This window comes from Lethenteron reissneri, chromosome 14, assembly GCF_015708825.2.
Source record: "Lethenteron reissneri isolate LAM-NWPU_2019-01 chromosome 14, ASM1570882v1, whole genome shotgun sequence".
In the NCBI taxonomy this organism is placed as follows: Eukaryota; Metazoa; Chordata; class Hyperoartia; order Petromyzontiformes; family Petromyzontidae; genus Lethenteron; species Lethenteron reissneri.
In genome coordinates this window covers 5406087-5425094 of record NC_083792.1, presented here as the reverse complement: position 1 = coordinate 5425094, position 19008 = coordinate 5406087, and the positions used below count along the sequence as shown (strand labels likewise).

Below are 19008 nucleotides of genomic sequence, written 5' to 3'. Positions count from 1 at the left end.
GAATAAAAAATAAACAGAAGCCAGCAGATAATTTAATTCAATGGTACATTCATAATCAGATACAAATAAAAACGTTTGGTTTTAGTTAATTAAAGATTCCAGGTAAAAATAAATTATAAAATACGATGGCATGTGTATTTTCTGGCTGAAAATATTACTTTCTCAAATTTGGATATAAATACTGGAAAGTAGTGCCAAGTCCCATCACCAGACCACCTTATTCTGATTCTGGTATCTCTAGAGCCCACGGAACACGGATCACGGATCCATCGACAGAACAACACAGCCCAGCACGAGCGCGTGAGTTGCACTTGGAGAATCTGCACCGCTGCTTGCCCGTAGATATCGTCGCCACGTCACGTAGTCTCATGCCTTCTTATGACCGGCCACACCATGGCCACCGCAAACTTGTGGAGTGCAAAGGTCACTCGTTTGATTCACAATGACGTTCCACAGATTGTGCAATCCGGTTGTAAAAATAACATGCCCCCGTTGCAATTAATCATCAATGGACACGCACCATCCAGAGGTAACAACGATAATATTTATCCACAATGGAATTCTGCACCCATGAAAACAGACGCTCTGAATCGCTTAACTAAAACATCAATGACTTGCTCGTGAAAGTGACGGGGCCTCCCGCCTCTGACGACGCGCCGGTACTTTTGCCCAGAGTTATGAATTCCCTCTCCACGTGATCTCTGAATCCTCGCTGGGTATGCACCCTGAACTCCCTCTCGTGCTGCGGCCTAACTTCAGGCTCTGTGACGGTCGCGACGGACCCTCTGTTGGCGTGGCCACCGCCAAGGTACGGCCTATCCGCATGCGTCCGGAACTCCCGCGACTCGGGCTGGTGGAAGGCCTTGAAATCCGCGGCAACGTACGGTTGGTACTCCTGCTCGCCCGGCTGCGCAGCCACGTCGCCGTCCCCATTGGATGTTGCCCTGAAATCTTGCGGTGGGGGCGACGTCCGTAAGCCAGTATTCTGCAGGCTGTGAGCGTCCAGCAGCTCAAGGAGCAGGTCGTACAGCGGGATCACATTCTTACGCTTCATGCTGTTGAGATGCTCGATGCCCTTGTTGCTGTAAACAACACACACATTGCAAAGTCAGTGTGTGCAAGTGTCAAACGCTGGCCCACCCTTGCAAGAGGCAATGTTTCCTGTGCCTCAGTGGGCCTGTATTGTCATCTTCTAGTTAAATAATGGATACTGGATATTCGTTTTAGCATGAAATCCACCGAACAATATAAAAAATTTTGAAAAACACAAATATATATCAAAATTGGCCAAACACATTGTCGACATCGTAATCAGTAATATATCTCAAAGCCCCCAAAACATAGGCTTCATAAAATTAAATTCCAAGTGATCACCTCCTCAAATGAGCATCAAGGGGGTGCCCATCTTTTGTTTACAGCCCTGAGCCAGTGGTGTAAATTCCACATTGCTATGGTGGTGGCTCCTTTGAAGCTCACGCACTTAAAAAAAAAACCAGGAGCGGACACTTGATAAATACTAGTCAAGCAGGTCAAGATGACATCACCATTGTCGTGCATACTCTGCATATCTCAGAGACACGGGAGAGGCAAGGAGGATATCCGCACGCACGTCTGACCTAATGTGTCGGATCTGCGAAAGCAGCAGGAGTAGCTGGGAGAGGCGGCGCGAGTGTTGCAGCGGGGACGCCTCAATGTGGCCGATGGTGCTGCCCAGGGCGTCCATCACCTTCTCGAGGATCTGCTGGATGAGCTGCACATTCGTCTGCTCCCTGGCAGAATTGGAGAGGCAGAAAAACACGCCTGCAGGAGAGAGCAGTTGTCAGCACGAAGCAGAAATCCGTAGAAACCCGGGCTATATTTAAAGGTTGATTTAGTGTGTCTGTCTTCAAGACCACTTCAATTTCATAGAATATCAGTTATGGAAATGAACACAGACTTTTTTAAATGTATATTTAATAACCTGAGTTTGATCGCACACCATGGATACTATCTGTAAGGAATGATGTCTGTGTATATCAGTGTATATATGTTTTTTAACACAGCTGCCGAGCACATGCCCAATGGCCCAAAACAGTGGCCTGTAAGAAACAGCACTACCAAAGAAGTAAAAGGTAAGAATGAACTCTCGTTTTAACTTGAGCAAAGTTACAAGAGCTTTGGAAAAAAGATGAAAGACTGTACATTTCTTTCGTGCATCTACTTGGACTTCCTTAACTGGCCATAGCTTACATCGGTGAAAAGTGATATCTCAGCCTCTTTGTTGTTTCCGAATTTAGCTGCTTTGGTTCCTGACGGTGTCATAGCTGCTGCTGCTTTCCGGTCGCTAATTTTTCGACCCAATCCTGGTTACTCGATTGGGGACGCGGACTTTGTTGATCTGGACGACATCCGAGCCGGTATCCTTCATCTGTGGTCGTCATGTGCAATGAATGGATTCCTTTTTTTTTTCTCTTTACGCCCGAAGTCTCAGCACCGCCCTTTCGCCCAATCCTCCTCCTTTTTATCCAGGCTTGGGACTGGCTCAGCTATCCACTGCATTGTGGAGTTAAATGGCAGTTAAGTAAGTCCAGTTAGATAATGATAAAACCTTGTCGGAAAGTGGTCTCTGGTTGGTTATTGGCATTATGATGCACACGCACTGCCTGTTTGTCAATCCACTGCTGGATGAGGGCACCCTCACTCCAAGTGGGTCGCCGGTATCATTTGACACAGCTTCATCACGCTGATCAGGGCGCGTTGGTAAAGGTGGGGAGCATGTAAATGTAAGCGTAGAAGTGCAGTACAACAGCGGATTTTGCTGCACTCCCTCCTGCTGTCCACGACGTAGCAAAGTTTTCATTAATCAAGCCGTGATATTGACTATTGGTGGTTTGCATTAGGATTTAGTTTGTACATGATGTCTGTAATGTGTTCACATTTCTGCTCCAGCCACTAGAGGCCGCTAATTTACCAGAATGTTTAAAAAAAGCTATTTCTTCTTGAATGGCATCACAAACATGAATCATGATGATTCATCGAATTAAAAGGAATCGTTACAGTGACCATGTTATTCATAGGGGCTGTTTTTAGCATAATTCACAACGATGGCCATTGCGGGTTGGTGAACATTTGCAATGCATTTGGAATACAGAAGGCATCTGCGTTGAAAGCTAACTCTTTAAAGAACTGAAATAAAACATAGTGCCAAGTTTGAAATTCCACCACATTATCACATGGGGGGAGTGGTAGTACAGTGGTTAGTGCACTGTGCCATGAACTCGGTGACCTAACTTCGATTTCCCGCCATGGCTAACATCAGTGGTGAGTATTATCTGTACATCTTACGCCTTTCACCAACCCGCACTGACCAGCTTGGTGAAGTATGGTCAAATAACTTCCATGAATGACATGGTATGAGGAAGCCTCCATGATTAATAAAAGGCCAAAACATTTGCATGGTTATTCATTTTAATGTAGGAGCAATGAATGTGAACATTGGAAATAATTTATGTAAGTGTTACATTTGTTCCCCAAATCAAGTCATCTACCTGTCCCTCAGTGTAAGCCCAAGCATGCATCCCTTCATGACACTTAGCATACTTTTCAGTTTTTCATTTTCTCTATGAGCCATATTTCATAGCTGGCAATATGTATGCATACACTTTAATATATGTTGAATTGAGCTCACATATTCTTGGTTCTTTCGGTAAAGTCACGTAGAAGGGAATTTAATTATTCTTATTTTATTATTTCCCTTCTACGTGACTTTACCGAAAGAACCAAGAATATGAATCCCTGCAGTCACGAAAGCTTTAAATCGAAATTTGGCCTCACATATTTGCTTGACCACTATTAAAGAGATATATAATAGGCTTAAGACAGGTCAATGAACTAAAGTGATGAAAGGTAATAATTGGAGGTATACTTACACATATGTATACATAATTGTACAAAAATGCTGATAAGCATGTACATATATGAAGACAAAACCGATACTCATACAGAAGAGATAGATACATAGATGCAAGTACCGTACATAAACATTCATGGTAATTAAACATGCGTATTTATTTTTTAAATGTAACCAATCAAAATCAACAGAAATATGAAACAACCAAAAGACATTGACGAAAATATCTAAATGTAGAACTAAGGCTTCCCTTGTGTTAAACTTTTAACTGCCAGTGCAGAGAAAGTCAAGTGGCAAATCAAGATTAGCGATTTCGATTTAAAGCTTTCGTGACTGCAGGGATTCATCTTCTTGGTTCTTTCGGTAAAGTCACGTAGAAGGGAAGTAATAAAATAATAAAAATAAAACATAATAAAATAATTCTCACGACGTTTCGGCCACAACGCAAGCAGCCGTCCTCAGGTGAAAGGACGGCTGCTTGCGTTGTGGCCGAAACGTCGTGAGAATTATTTTATTATGTTTTATTTTTATTATTTTATTACTTCCCTTCTACGTGACTTTACCGAAAGAACCAAGAAGAAGATTAGCGATGTTTTACACAAGCAACATTCCAAGCTGTGGCATAAATCAAAGGCGCAGAGTAGGCATGAGAACTCTTCTTACTGGCGTTCTTGTCATTATCGCTCTCTCTCAACCGCTTCCCACAAAGCCTTGAACTGGCCTTGCAGCCCGGTGCCAATACAGTGCATGTACAGTTTACACGATAACTGCCGGTTGAAGGAAAGCAGCCATGGTGCCAGCCAAGTTCCTCCGAGTTTGTCGACACTCGGGAGCCACCGCCACCATCGACCGCCTTTACCACCGAAGACCAAACCCGGACATGTTCATCCGTCAGCTCAGAACTATCAGACTTGTGCAATATACCGTGATGAAGTTCAATACAATAGTGGTGGCAGATGTCATAAACAAATCAATTCCTGCCACCCCAAACGCAAATGCCAATTCCCGGACTGTCCGTGTCACCCCCAGAATTAGAGTAACTAAGCACCGTTTCATGAACCTGGCAACCTGAGTTTGAAACCTGACAATAGCTGACATTACTGGTGAGTGATAACTTAGCAGGTCCTGGTCTCCTGCCCTTGAACTTGTATGACGAGCATGGTGAAGTGTGATTAAACAACACCCCTGCCCCCCAAGCCCCCATGAGGCCTCCATTCAAGAGTGGATTGACAAATTCACCGATAATTAAAATCATGAATAATTATTATTAGCGCAACATCATCCCACATCCTCCCACTGGATACGTGAGGCTTTGGTCATCCAGAGGGATTACATATACAGTGATACCTCGGTTCACGAACGCTTCGGTTCATGAACAACTCGGTTCACGACCAGAAAATTTCATAAAAATATGCTTCGGTTCACGAACTCCGCTTCGGTTCACGAACAGGAGCCGCGCCCATTTTTATGCTAATTCCAGGCTGTCACATGGTCGTGATTTATTGTAACGGGAGCGAGCAATGCAAAATCAGCCGACACGTGGTGCGCCCGCCTCTTCTGCCCTTCACGCGCAGGCTACACGCGCGCGCGCACGCACGGACGCACGCACGCGCACGCACGCGCGCGCACCCCGGAATGAGCGGAGAGGCACACATGCGCCAGCTGTGACAGTCATCCCTCTTCACCTAAAAATAAAAAAACCCCGAGCGATGGATTTTTTTCCACGTATTTTTGTCAGCGTTGACCACAGCCCCTCGAAACGATCTCTCCTTGAAAAATCCATTATGCAAAAATGGAATGAGTGCCATGATTTTTTTGAAAAGCACCACCCCAACATAGCTGTCACGAACAGAGTGTTAAATCTCATGAATGATAATGTGGTCTCTCAAAAAAAAGGTCAGAACGGATTAACCGGATTTACATTGAACCCTATGGGAAAATGTGCCTCGGTTCACAACCAATTCGGTTCACGACCAGAGTCATTTCACGAATTAAGTTCGTGAACCGAGGTATCACTGTATAAGGACAGTACAGGGTGATGTAGGGACAGTATGGCTCCCCGTGGCTATGGTTAATAATTAACGTAACAGAACAGACAGGGTCACGTTCGGGTAATGTGGGACCTAAGTGGGCGCTAATAATGATTGATGCGACAAGCTTTAACAGGGTCGAGTGAGGGGAAGCAAGGGACCTAACAGTCGTAAATTGTAATAAGGGCAGAGACAGACAGGGCCAGGTGCGGTGAGAGAGGGTTCGGGAATAGGGGCGTGGCCAGGTCGTGAGGGGGATAAAAGCCGGCCATGAACCGGGGCTCTGGGCTGCTGTTGTGGGGGAACTGCCGTCGCCGTCATCACCATGGAGTGGGTCGTCTTCATTATCCTGGAGTTGGCACCGTGTAGTCTTGGAAGGCTAGAGTTATGTTGTCTCAGAATAGAGTTGTCTAAGTTACCCAAGTGTATATAGTCACTCGCGGTTGCTCGTTAAGTTATCAGTGAGTCGGCGGACTTTATTCATAATAAATATACATATAACTAAACAAGACGGTGTCTCTGAGAGCTACATTACACATACATGCACGATGCCTCTCGGTTGGACCCTCATGGGGGTGGAATGCCACTGGTCTAGTCTGTGAGCCCCACTGGTCTAGTCTGTGAGCCCCACTGGTCTAGTCTGTGAGCCCCACTGGTCTAGTCTGTGAGCCCCACTGATCTAGTCTGTGAGCCCCACTGATCTAGTCTGTGAGCCCCACTGGTCTAGTCTGTGAGCCCCACTGATCTAGTCTGTGAGCCCCACTGATCTAGTCTGTGAGCCCCACTGATCTAGTCTGTGAGCCCCACTGATCTAGTCTGTGAGCCCCACTGGTCTAGTCTGTGAGCCCCACTGGTCTAGTCTGTGAGCCCCACTGATCTAGTCTGTGAGCCCCACTGGTCTAGTCTGTGAGCCCCACTGGTCTAGTCTGTGAGCCCCACTGATCTAGTCTGTGAGCCCCACTGGTCTAGTCTGTGAGCCCCACTGGTCTAGTCTGTGAGCCCCACTGATCTAGTCTGTGAGCCCCACTGGTCTAGTCTGTGAGCCCCACTGGTCTAGTCTGTGAGCCCCACTGATCTAGTCTGTGAGCCCCACTGATCTAGTCTGTGAGCCCCACTGGTCTAGTCTGTGAGCCCCACTGGTCTAGTCTGTGAGCCCCACTGGTCTAGTCTGTGAGCCCCACTGGTCTAGTCTGTGAGCCCCACTGGTCTAGTCTGTGAGCCCCACTGGTCTAGTCTGTGAGCCCCACTGATCTAGTCTGTGAGCCCCACTGGTCTAGTCTGTGAGCCCCACTGATCTAGTCTGTGAGCCCCACTGATCTAGTCTGTGAGCCCCACTGGTCTAGTCTGTGAGCCCCACTGGTCTAGTCTGTGAGCCCCACTGGTCTAGTCTGTGAGCCCCACTGGTCTAGTCTGTGAGCCCCACTGGTCTAGTCTGTGAGCCCCACTGGTCTAGTCTGTGAGCCCCACTGGTCTAGTCTGTGAGCCCCACTGATCTAGTCTGTGAGCCCCACTGGTCTAGTCTGTGAGCCCCACTGGTCTAGTCTGTGAGCCCCACTGGTCTAGTCTGTGAGCCCCACTGGTCTAGTCTGTGAGCCCCACTGGTCTAGTCTGTGAGCCCCACTGGTCTAGTCTGTGAGCCCCACTGATCTAGTCTGTGAGCCCCACTGATCTAGTCTGTGAGCCCCACTGATCTAGTCTGTGAGCCCCACTGGTCTAGTCTGTGAGCCCCACTGGTCTAGTCTGTGAGCCCCTCTGGTCTAGTCTGTGAGCCCCACTGGTCTAGTCTGTGAGCCCCACTGGTCTAGTCTGTGAGCCCCACTGATCTAGTCTGTGAGCCCCACTGATCTAGTCTGTGAGCCCCACTGGTCTAGTCTGTGAGCCCCACTGATCGAGTCTGTGAGCCCCACTGATCTAGTCTGTGAGCCCCACTGGTCTAGTCTGTGAGCCCCACTGGTCTAGTCTGTGAGCCCCACTGGTCTAGTCTGTCAGCCCCACTGATCTAGTCTGTGAGCCCCACTGGTCTAGTCTGTGAGCCCCACTGGTCTAGTCTGTGAGCCCCACTGATCTAGTCTGTGAGCCCCACTGGTCTAGTCTGTGAGCCCCACTGGTCTAGTCTGTGAGCCCCACTGGTCTAGTCTGTGAGCCCCACTGGTCTAGTCTGTGAGCCCCACTGGTCTAGTCTGTGAGCCCCACTGATCTAGTCTGTGAGCCCCACTGATCTAGTCTGTGAGCCCAACTGGTCTAGTCTGTGAGCCCCACTGATCGAGTCTGTGAGCCCCACTGATCTAGTCTGTGAGCCCCACTGATCTAGTCTGTGAGCCCCACTGGTCTAGTCTGTGAGCCCCACTGGTCTAGTCTGTGAGCCCCACTGGTCTAGTCTGTGAGCCCCACTGATCTAGTCTGTGAGCCCCACTGGTCTAGTCTGTGAGCCCCACTGATCTAGTCTGTGAGCCCCACTGATCTAGTCTGTGAGCCCCACTGGTCTAGTCTGTGAGCCCCACTGATCTAGTATGTGAGCCCCACTGATCTAGTCTGTGAGCCCCACTGATCTAGTCTGTGAGCCCCACTGGTCTAGTCTGTGAGCCCCACTGGTCTAGTCTGTGAGCCCCACTGGTCTAGTCTGTGAGCCCCACTGGTCTAGTCTGTGAGCCCCACTGGTCTAGTCTGTGAGCCCCACTGATCTAGTCTGTGAGCCCCACTGATCTAGTCTGTGAGCCCCACTGATCTAGTCTGTGAGCCCCACTGGTCTAGTCTGTGAGCCCCACTGATCTAGTCTGTGAGCCCCACTGATCTAGTCTGTGAGCCCCACTGATCTAGTCTGTGAGCCCCACTGGTCTAGTCTGTGAGCCCCACTGGTCTAGTCTGTGAGCCCCACTGATCTAGTCTGTGAGCCCCACTGGTCTAGTCTGTGAGCCCCACTGGTCTAGTCTGTGAGCCCCACTGATCTAGTCTGTGAGCCCCACTGGTCTAGTCTGTGAGCCCCACTGGTCTAGTCTGTGAGCCCCACTGATCTAGTCTGTGAGCCCCACTGGTCTAGTCTGTGGGCCCCATACCCCACGACTCCACCGCCATGACAAACTTTATGGGGTGCCTTGAGTTGTGTAAACTGAGCATCGTTGAATTTTCTGGAAATGGCAAAGCTGTGGTTTGTTAATACAATTTCGTTCACTTTTCCAATTATATTTTAGGATGCGATGTACCGTCATAATTCTATATATAGGTACAATAAAATATTACTCTATAACTGATTAATCTCTTCAGTTCTCTGCCCAAGGGCAGGTTCTTGGCTCAAGTCTCCTTCATTGATATTTATATTTTCCCCGTAATTTCAACAATAAATCTCTCCTTTCTTTAAGTTGCCAAGCAGCGTTTGACCTTCCACCCCCAACATCCTCCATTTTAGAGCTTCCTCGAGCAGGACTTCCTCTCTCAAACCATCTCCAGTGTGTGCAGTTCACCCCGCACATCTACATCCTCTGGCATCCAACCCTGTGACATGACATTGTTTAATCGGGGCACGTACACAAACTCTGTGGGGCAGAGTTTGTGTAGGTGTCTTGGTGTCCTGTTAGGAGACCACGTGACTATCAGAACTTGACATTGCAGCCGTCTTCCAAATTCCTAACCATCTGCCACTACGAGAGCTACGTTCCTTCTAGAATAATAATAGTTATAAATAATATTGATTACATTTTGTACTCACACTGATCTTATCAAGGAACTATGCGAACATCCCAATTCAGTTATGTGAAGATCATTCTTAACATTTGTACCCTGACGCCTGCAAACAATGACCTACTCATTTAGAATGAATTCACGTGATTTTAAACATCCACTTTGAAGCAGACAGCGCGTATTTTATGCTTAATACACTATCGCAGTATTACCTAGGGCAGCTTGCCGGATTTAAACCACTAACCCCTGCAACAAGCGGCGAACACGTTTCCGCCGGGCCATGTTGTTGCCTCGCCTAAAGCCGGCACTGCCAGGGCCCTCAGCCAAACACGAGAGTGCACGCTCCCCCTTCCTGGCACGTGGGTCCTCATGCAGTTTCACCGCCTGCACACTCGACAGCTCGACTCACCCGAGTTGAGGAGGATCATGGCCTTGAGGCAGACGTATTCCTCCCGGCGGAGATGCAGCTCACGGAAGCGGCTCACGGTGACGAGCAGCATGTCGAACATGTCCAGCATGCCCTCCACATTGCGCGCGTCTTCCCTGCCGGACACGCATGCACACGGGCACGCTTACTACAACCGCCTCATCCTCGCAAAAATCTTTCAGAAGAACTTCAAGAGGAATCCAATGAGCTATGAAGCTCTTTTTCACAGATGTCCCATAGGGGCGGTCAGCAATTGAACTATCGATACACGGGTAAGAATTAAAGTTACAAATAACATTCGCAAATGTGGTTGTAGCCAGATACCACCCAGAGAAACACAGCAGCTCCTCCAAACAATGTGCCGGACATTTCGGGTCCCGCACATTTGCTCGGGTTATTTTCGTATCAGAGCCATTGCATGCAGGGGTCACGGTCTAAATTTTCCAAAAATGTTTAATTAATTGCTCTACAAATGAAAAATAAGAATAGGTTCTACCCTTTTTGGCAATTAAACAGGTGTTAAGATGTTCAAACACCAAATTACTGAATTGGGAAAATCATAGAAATAGTCTTGAGACTCAGTGAGCTGGTCCGAGGATAATAAGCAGAATTATAGTTATACATTATAAATATAGAAATAATTAAATTCACACTCACGAAGCTCAAAAGTGTAACAATAGCTACTGTAGACGGCATTGCTTGACCACACCTCCACACCACGTATTCTCGACCTTGATATGAAATACTATTTGTGTTTTGATATAATACAAGTGTAATGACATGATGCCACCTGCTGGCTCTGTTCCCATCTTTAAAGGGAAAGGTGATGCACAAGAGTGTGGGAGCTACAGAGGAATAGCATTGATGAGTCACACCATGAAACTCTGGGAAAGGATCATAGAAAGAAGACTGAGGAAGCTAGTTGACATTGGTGAGTCATATTATTGGTTCTTTCGGTAAAGTCACCTAGAAGGGAAATAATATGAAAAAAACAATAATATGAATCCCTGCAGTCACGAAAGCTTTAAATCGAAATTGCTGAGTCAGTTTGGATTCAGATAGGGAAGGTTATTAATGGATTAAATCTTTGCACTGACAGTATTGTTTAGAGAGAAGAAACGGGACCTGCATATGGTGTTTATTGATCTAGAGAAAGCGTACGACAGGGTACCTAGAGAGCTCATCTGGTGGTGTATGAGAAAAAGAGGTATTCCTGATTTATATGTCCGGCTGATCCAGGATATATATGAAGGAGGGGAATATGCATGTGCGAAGCAGCTGTGGAGTGTCGGAGAACTTTCAAGCCAAGGAAGAACAGGGGGGTGAGAAATGAATAAGTGAGAGGAAGACTCAAGGTGGTAGAAATCACAGAGAAGATGAGAGACAAAAGGCTGGTGTGGTTTGGTCACGTGGAGAGATAACAGCAAAATTACGTGGGTCAGAAGGTGCAAGTGATGCAAGTGGAAGAAAAGAGATCAAGAGTAAGGCGGACGAAGAGATGGGGCAATGTGGTACGAATGGACATGGTAGCCCGAGGAGTGGAAAGATGGCGCAGGACAGGGCAGCGTGGAGAAGGTTGGCAAGGACAGCAAATCCAACATGAGTGGGACAAACGCGTGGAAGAAGAATATTGCCACTGGATTGTGATTAGAAAGCAGATATACTGGGGCATCCCACCCCTATATTCAAATGTTATTTGAGGTCACTTTTCTAAGGAACCGTTATTAATTTTATAAAACCTCGCCGAGTCTCAAGTCTTCTTCGTGAGGATCCTGCATTCGGATATTTGGCCAATGCCATCAATGAGGGGTTGACTTCATAAGCCAGGAGAAAATCTATCCACACAATAAGATCAATAATCTATTTCTGTACTGCCATCTCCTTGGCCACTCACAGCCGAATCCTACAACACATTCTGAGTGATATGGTTGGATGCTCTGGTAGTACAATAATGGGGCACTTGTGTGGATGAAAACACAAAAACAAAATTCCTTCTCTACACATAAAAGGTAAAACAGCCTTTTAGGCCAACGGCCTTTGGCTTTTACAGCCATATTTTTCTAACAACATTTGTTTCATCAACAAACACCGGACCAATTTGAACTTCCAGAGTCCCATCAGCAGTCAAACCTGTTAGGCATATGCTGCTCTTTATATCTGATATGTGCGCATTGAGGCCATCCAGAATGGCAAGGCCTCCTGATGGGAGGTCAATAACCCACCCTAATTGTCGTAGGTTAACAAAGTGGGAGACCGTCATACGCACCATCCGTGTCCTCCGCACTGCCAACTTGCTGCCTTTAGCCACCTAACATTTTGTTCATTGTTCTGAGCAATGCGCTTCTGTGTTTGGCTTGCTGTTGCTGTAATTTTTTTACAGTACAAAATACGCTCTCTCAAATCCTTGCTCCGTTAATACTTCTTGCATTCACCTCACAAACCATATGAATGCTAATGTCTAAATAAATACGTGAAAAGACGTCTTAAAAATCAGAAAACGTAAAAACTCAGCATGCTTTGCATGTCAAGATGACATCACGATTCTAGGGCATAATCTCCAATTCCATGAGCTGAAAACTCGGTGTACCAGATTAATTGATTCGTCTTCTCTATGCTGTGTTAAACCACCACCACACTAGTTCACAACACGTATCTTTCTGCTTCTCCCTTGCACTACGCCACTTTGGATTTCCTCTGATTGTCTTATTCCCAAACTTTTACAATAATAACCTGCTCGATTCCAGAAGAATGTTTATACTATTGTCTATTAAAACTTTGACAGTGCTGTTTGTTGCTGGCTGATAGACGTGTTGAGCCTTTGGGCCTGTGCTCAGTAACTCAGCGTAAATAAAAACATGTTCTGCATTCGCCCTATGAATGCTCATATATATATACGTGAAAATGTCTTCAGCTGAAAAACCTAACAGGAAGCTCAGTATGCTTTGCGTGTCGAGATGACATCCTAATTCTAAAGTATATTTTGCACACGGATAGTAACACGCACTGGCTCTGGAGAGCCGAAACTGAGCTGAGACTCTAAGAGGTTCAAGCCTCGTTGCAGTCCATGGATCACTTCTGCAGCGCACGTGCACTTTATCTGCAGTGAAGGGAAACTGCCATTCCATGCTGCTCTTTACAGGGTAAGATAGAGTGTGAGCAATTACTCAACTTTTCAGCTTAAGAAGTAAGTGCCAGGAGCATAGTACATAATAGAGATGCTGTTAGTATCTCTGAAGCCGCGAGAACAGATAGATATAATGGGTGAAAAAAGAGACACGTTAAAGTACGAAGAAGAAAAACAGATGCCTGACCTGCTCGCATTCTCTGCTTGCAACTGAAGCTGGAGAAGTTAATGTGTGTGTCATTTGAAGCCATTTCTCATTCCGGAAATAATAACGGTTCCGATGATGTCAATCCTAAGCGTCTAAATTGCCCATTCAGAGCCATCGTGTGTTTAAGAGCTATTTGGGTGCCTGTGCATAATGCGCTGCAATTACAGAACATAGTTCACAAGTGTCAGAGCTCACTCGCTCTCATTCCACAACAGCTTGATCTCACAAACTGTGCTGAGCAAGGCCACAACAGAAGAACTTCCAAAAAACTCAATATTGTACATTCCTCTGCCTGTGAATTTCCTCTTTTTTCCCCCATGAACATTGGAGGGCATCCTTGAGCTCATACGAATGGGTTTTGTGTGGATGTCCCTCACCACCCATTCCATCCCGTTCACTCGTACTCTCTTTCGCTGCCCTACAGCTCATTGTACCACACAAAGCACTCTTCCCCAACCACTACGAGTCTCCGGCACAATTCTCTGCCATGTTAATAATCAAAAACCTAAAATAAAAAGTGTTGTGCTCCAAATATGTGCATGTACAGATGATAAGCAGCTGAGTTCTCATCAATTCAATGTACTTTAGATTTACCATCACCCACCCACCCCGTCTACAACGCGATTCAAAATCGTGGTTCGATCTGTTGTGTTTAATTTGTTGTCATTCCCCGCACCTCCAATTAGCACAGTTGGCTATGTACGGTGCAAAAGAGTACATCCATACAAATATTGATGATTGTTTTTGTCTTGTTTTTATTTTCTCATTTGCATCTAATGCCTCTCACTTACACATTGATACTAATAACAATTATTATCAGCCAATATCAATCCACTGCTGGATGAAGGTCTCCCAAAGTCACCGCCACCCTTCACGATCCTGCGATGCAGCACTCTCTCCAGCTCTCACGCGGGAAGTGATGTGGGGATAGTTCGTACAAAAGGGTATTTGACAACTGCTTTGAAGAAGACCGGATCGATCCAACTGTTTACCTGGCTCAACAGAACGAATGTAGGTTCCTTCATTGAACTGAAGCTGTCACTCTTCAGATGTGGAAGAAAATAAATTAAACAAAAATGTAATTTAATTACCTTCATCATGAGCACAAACGAGGGATGTTTAATTAATTGGAACACAAAAGCTTTGTAGATGTGCAGATGCCTCTTTGGCTGTGAACTGAACCTCTAACATTTTGCACTGCATAATACTCCTAATACTTAGCCCTAATACTATTCTAAAATAATAATCCACAATAATACTCCTAATACCACTCCTAATACCACTCCTAATACCACTCCTAATACCACTCCTAATACCACTCCTAATACCACTCCTAATACCACTCCTAATACCACTCCTAATACCACTCCTATTACCACTCCTAATACCACTCCTAATACCACTCCTAATACCACTCCTAATACCACTCCTAATACCACTCCTCATGCTACTCCACAATACTACTTCTAATACTACTCCACAAACATGAGAACTCTGTTCAGTATGCAGGCTTTGCAAGAAATAAATAGACCCATCGCACCGCAAATCTGCATGACACTTCAACATGAGCGGCTCATTAATGCTTTCCTTGCCAGCATCAAGGACCCTCACTGAGAAAATTGTTTTCAGTCTGTTCATTGTGACATCAAATTATGTTAAAGGTAATCAAATTCCCCCTGCGCTCGAGTGACAATATGGGGTTTCAAGATGCTCTCCTGAAAAGCTGAGGTCATAAACACAAGGCAGCTGTGGCCCCATCCATCAGCCTCGACGCAGATGGCACATAACTGCAAAGACTACACGGATAACCATTTGTTTTGCAGAAAGAAAAAAAATTATGTCAGCACCCCCCAGGGATTCCAATGAAATATTAATATATTTTATATGACCAGGTGAGAGTCCATTAAACGTTTTCATCCTTTTAGAAAGGTTGCCGAGGTAACTGACGTTGAGCAAAAATCATTTAACATCTGTTTTGTAATTTAGTTACAGGAAATGTTCATATTGACAGCATATGACCAGACTCCAGAACTGAGCCCTATTTATGTATACTTTTATCCCGGCTGGATATTTGAACAGCAGGAGTGCTACTTGCATCGTTGCGTGGGTCAGACAGCTCGACTGTACACTAAGGAACTCAAACAAGTTTCTGGCAGCGGGAACGGATGCTGCGATTGTGGTTGTCAGACAGGAGAAACGACGCAGAAGTCTGGAGGAAAACGCGGCAGGTGAGTGCTGGAGATGTGACGGTTGATTCTAGATTTGAAGCTTTCGTGACTGCAAGGATTCATACTCTTAGTTCTTTCGGTAAAGTCACGTAGGTAAAAAATGAAATTAAAATTAATAAAAAATAAAAACAATAAAATCACGACGTTTCGGAGGCAACACAAGCTTCTGTCTTCAGGTGAAACTGTCACAGCAAAAAAATCTGTATCAAGTGATACAGATTTTTTACCTACGTGACTTTACCGAAAGAACTAAGAGTATGTGATGGTTGCCCTGGGTTAGGATGTGCGTTGCAGCATGGGGCCGGAGGGCCGATTTGCCGAGACGGGCATCGAAGCGGTATCCACGAGTCAGGTGACCAAGAGGAAGGCCTAAGAGCCTATATCGGCTTGAAAACAAACTCAACTTCGATCGGGCTCGTAACGTTATTGGCACTTATTTGCTATTTGCTCCTGAGGGTGAGAAGCGCCTGGCTGAGTTAAATCAATGACCACCAGCTGTTGATCCCTGAAACAATTCATGCTCCCACAACAGTTTTACTGTTTTCCCGGTATCAGAGTACAAAACGACTTCCAGCATCAGATAGGATTTCTCGTAACTACGAGAAAACAAGAGTTATAACATCGGGCATTCCTAAAGTTACACTATTACAAATGCTCAGAAACACTCGATCTAAATTAAAGTATAAACTATTTTTATTTTACCAGGTAAGGCCCACTGAGCTATATATGAATTTTGAAGAAACCACCTGGCAACAAAGGTGGCTTATCACGTGGAAATGTATAGCAGCCAAATACTCTAAATTGTATGTTTCTAAATGCGGAGGGAAAAAAACCGCAGGAGCCGCAGAATAATCCACGTGACCACAGGTAGAATATGCAAACTCCAAATATACAGGTGTCAGGGTCAGGGTTTAACCCACAACCTGCTGTATACCATCACATATGCTATTATACTGTAGTTTCAAACAAATATAGCACAACAAATGTCAGCAACATGGGAGGGAATATGATGAACAAAAACGAAATAAAGAGCAATGCACATGAAAGTTAACACACAATGGCGACGTCATCCATTGCTACTCATTCAAGTAATGTACATTTCTATTAAATCATTGATATACCATTACAATCAATAAAACACCTGTGACATTTAACTGACAATTGAGAATATGACAACAATATCTCTGACCTTGAAATTAAATCTCGTGTTATCAAGTGGTCCCTGTACAATCGTCTCAAGATCATGAAAATGTTATACCAGATTTGAAGGCATCAAGACTTTACGACAGGACAAGTAAATAGAGATAAGTTATAACGATGCTAGTGTTGCTTCCGAAACGTCGTGATTTAATTTAGTTGTTTTATTTTTATTTTATTTTGTCTTCACCTACGTGACTTTACCGAAAAAACCAAAGAGTATGGATCCTTGCAGTCACGAAATCTTCAAATCTAGAACGATGCATACATTTACGACACGAGCATCAGATGGCGTGTGTAAGAATCGATGTTTATAGATGTGTACTTGCAGTATGTACAGTAACACCTACAGCCACAAGCGACCAGTACACCCACCGTCACGTTCAAACAAATCCGTTCCTAAATCAAACCGTTACCCTGCATCACAACAAATCATTGCATCGCCGGCAGAGGCCGCAATCGGGTACCCGATACCCGTACCCTACCCGATACCCGGCTACCCGTACCCGGCCGGGTACGGGTACCCGTTTGCGACCCTGGTGCGGCCGGGTACGGGTAAGGAATCAAAACCCGTTTGCGACCTCTGATCGCCGGACTCGGGGTGGGGAGTGCGGAGGGTAGGCATTGGCCTGTCAATACACCTCGAGAAAATTCGTATTTGTTTTCATCCAGAGCCCAGCTCTAAGAATGATCGTCTGATGATCCCTCAATCTCCAAGCAGGGTCCCCACCGCCTTCGGTGATGCCGCATCGGCACTCCCAGAGAGCAAAGAGGAGGGGTGGGTCTCTGGGCTCTGGATGAAACCTCACACCCTCCTGCGAACTCCTCCATTAAAGCCCAGAGCCACACACGGTTTTATATTTCTAAAATCGTGGCAAAACGCCGTGTCTGGGACATAGGTGTTAAAGAACACACTAATGGAGTGTTTCAAAGACTGTTAAAGTAAAAGGGTGGCTAATGGATTGTGAATTGCAAATATTCACTTTTGCATATCGGCCTTTAAGAGAAAATGTATCTTATAATTAATCGGATACGCCTCTTAGCTCTGAAAGACATGCCTGTAATGATTCTCCACCATCACAATTTTATTGTCACAATTAAGGGTCGCGATTCAATTAAAGACTAAAAAAGTGCATTCTGGTGCATTTCAGCATGTCGTACAAACATATTTACGAACATAAATGATTCTCACATGCACAATTTGGCGTGTGTATCTTGAGAATAATAGTGGATCTTAATTGATGCATTTCATACCTATGCCGAATAAAGTAAAGGAAGTGCATAAGGGGCCGTCCATAAATGACGTCACGCACCTAGGGGGGGGAGGGGTCAGACATTTGTGACGATGTGTGACGAGGGGGGGGGTTTGAGAAATGTGACGTAACATCAAATTTCGCAACTTTAAATAAATATAGACAACACGTTCTACTTAATGAAATAGACTTTTAAATAAATGTTTTCTCCTACAACATCAGAGTGCAGCGCCACATTAAATACACACTACAATGACAATAGTTTAAAGCGATTTGAAGCATGTTTTATATATTTTGGGGGGGGGGGGGGTCGGGCAGAGCTTTGTCACGTCATATTTGAAGAGGGGTCTGACTTTTTGTGACGCCGTGTGACGAAGGGGGGGGGGGGGGGGGCAAAAATCGTAAAAAATCGCGTGACGTCATTTATGGACGGCCCCATAAGGTGAAGGGGCCAATGCTCGCCACTGTTGGTCAGAGGTCGCAAACGGGTTTTGATTCCTTACCCGTACCCGGTCGCAAATGGGTACCTGTACCCGGCCGTACCCGTACCCTACCCGTACCCGGCCGGGTACGGGTAGGGTACGGGTATCGGGCACCTGATTGCGACCTCTGGGATGAAGCCATGTTGCAGGCGCGGGTAGGTTGATTCTAGGAACTTGAATTGTGAGAAGAGACAAGACGTTGGGAAATGAGTGACAAACGGTTACTCAACAGTGACTCATGGCCTACCCGTACCCGGCCCCACCAGGGTCGCAAACGGTTACCCGTACCCGTACCCGGCCGGGTACGGGTAGCCAGGTATCGGGTAGGGTACGGGTAATCGGGTACCCGGTTGCGACCTCTGCTGTTGGTGGAAGGGCCTCCAAGAGGGGGCTCCAGAGAGCTCTCTGGCATATTGAAGGAGGTGGGAGTAGCCACACTTTACCCCACCACACACGTGACCTGCCAATCGACTGCGGTGAACCCATTTGTCCTGC

At 45.9% G+C, this 19008-nt stretch overlaps 1 protein-coding gene across 1 annotated transcript in view; it reads right to left on the bottom strand.

Moving 5' to 3' along the window:
• Positions 1 to 384: 384 nt before the first annotated feature.
• LOC133342284 (estrogen receptor beta-like) overlaps positions 385 to 19008 on the bottom strand; it is a 68833-nt gene continuing 50209 nt past the window's right edge. The window contains 3 exon segments of the mRNA XM_061551354.1: positions 385 to 1082; positions 1617 to 1800; positions 10004 to 10137. Coding sequence (XP_061407338.1) covers positions 599 to 1082; positions 1617 to 1800; positions 10004 to 10137 — 802 coding nt within the window. The 3' untranslated portion in view covers positions 385 to 598.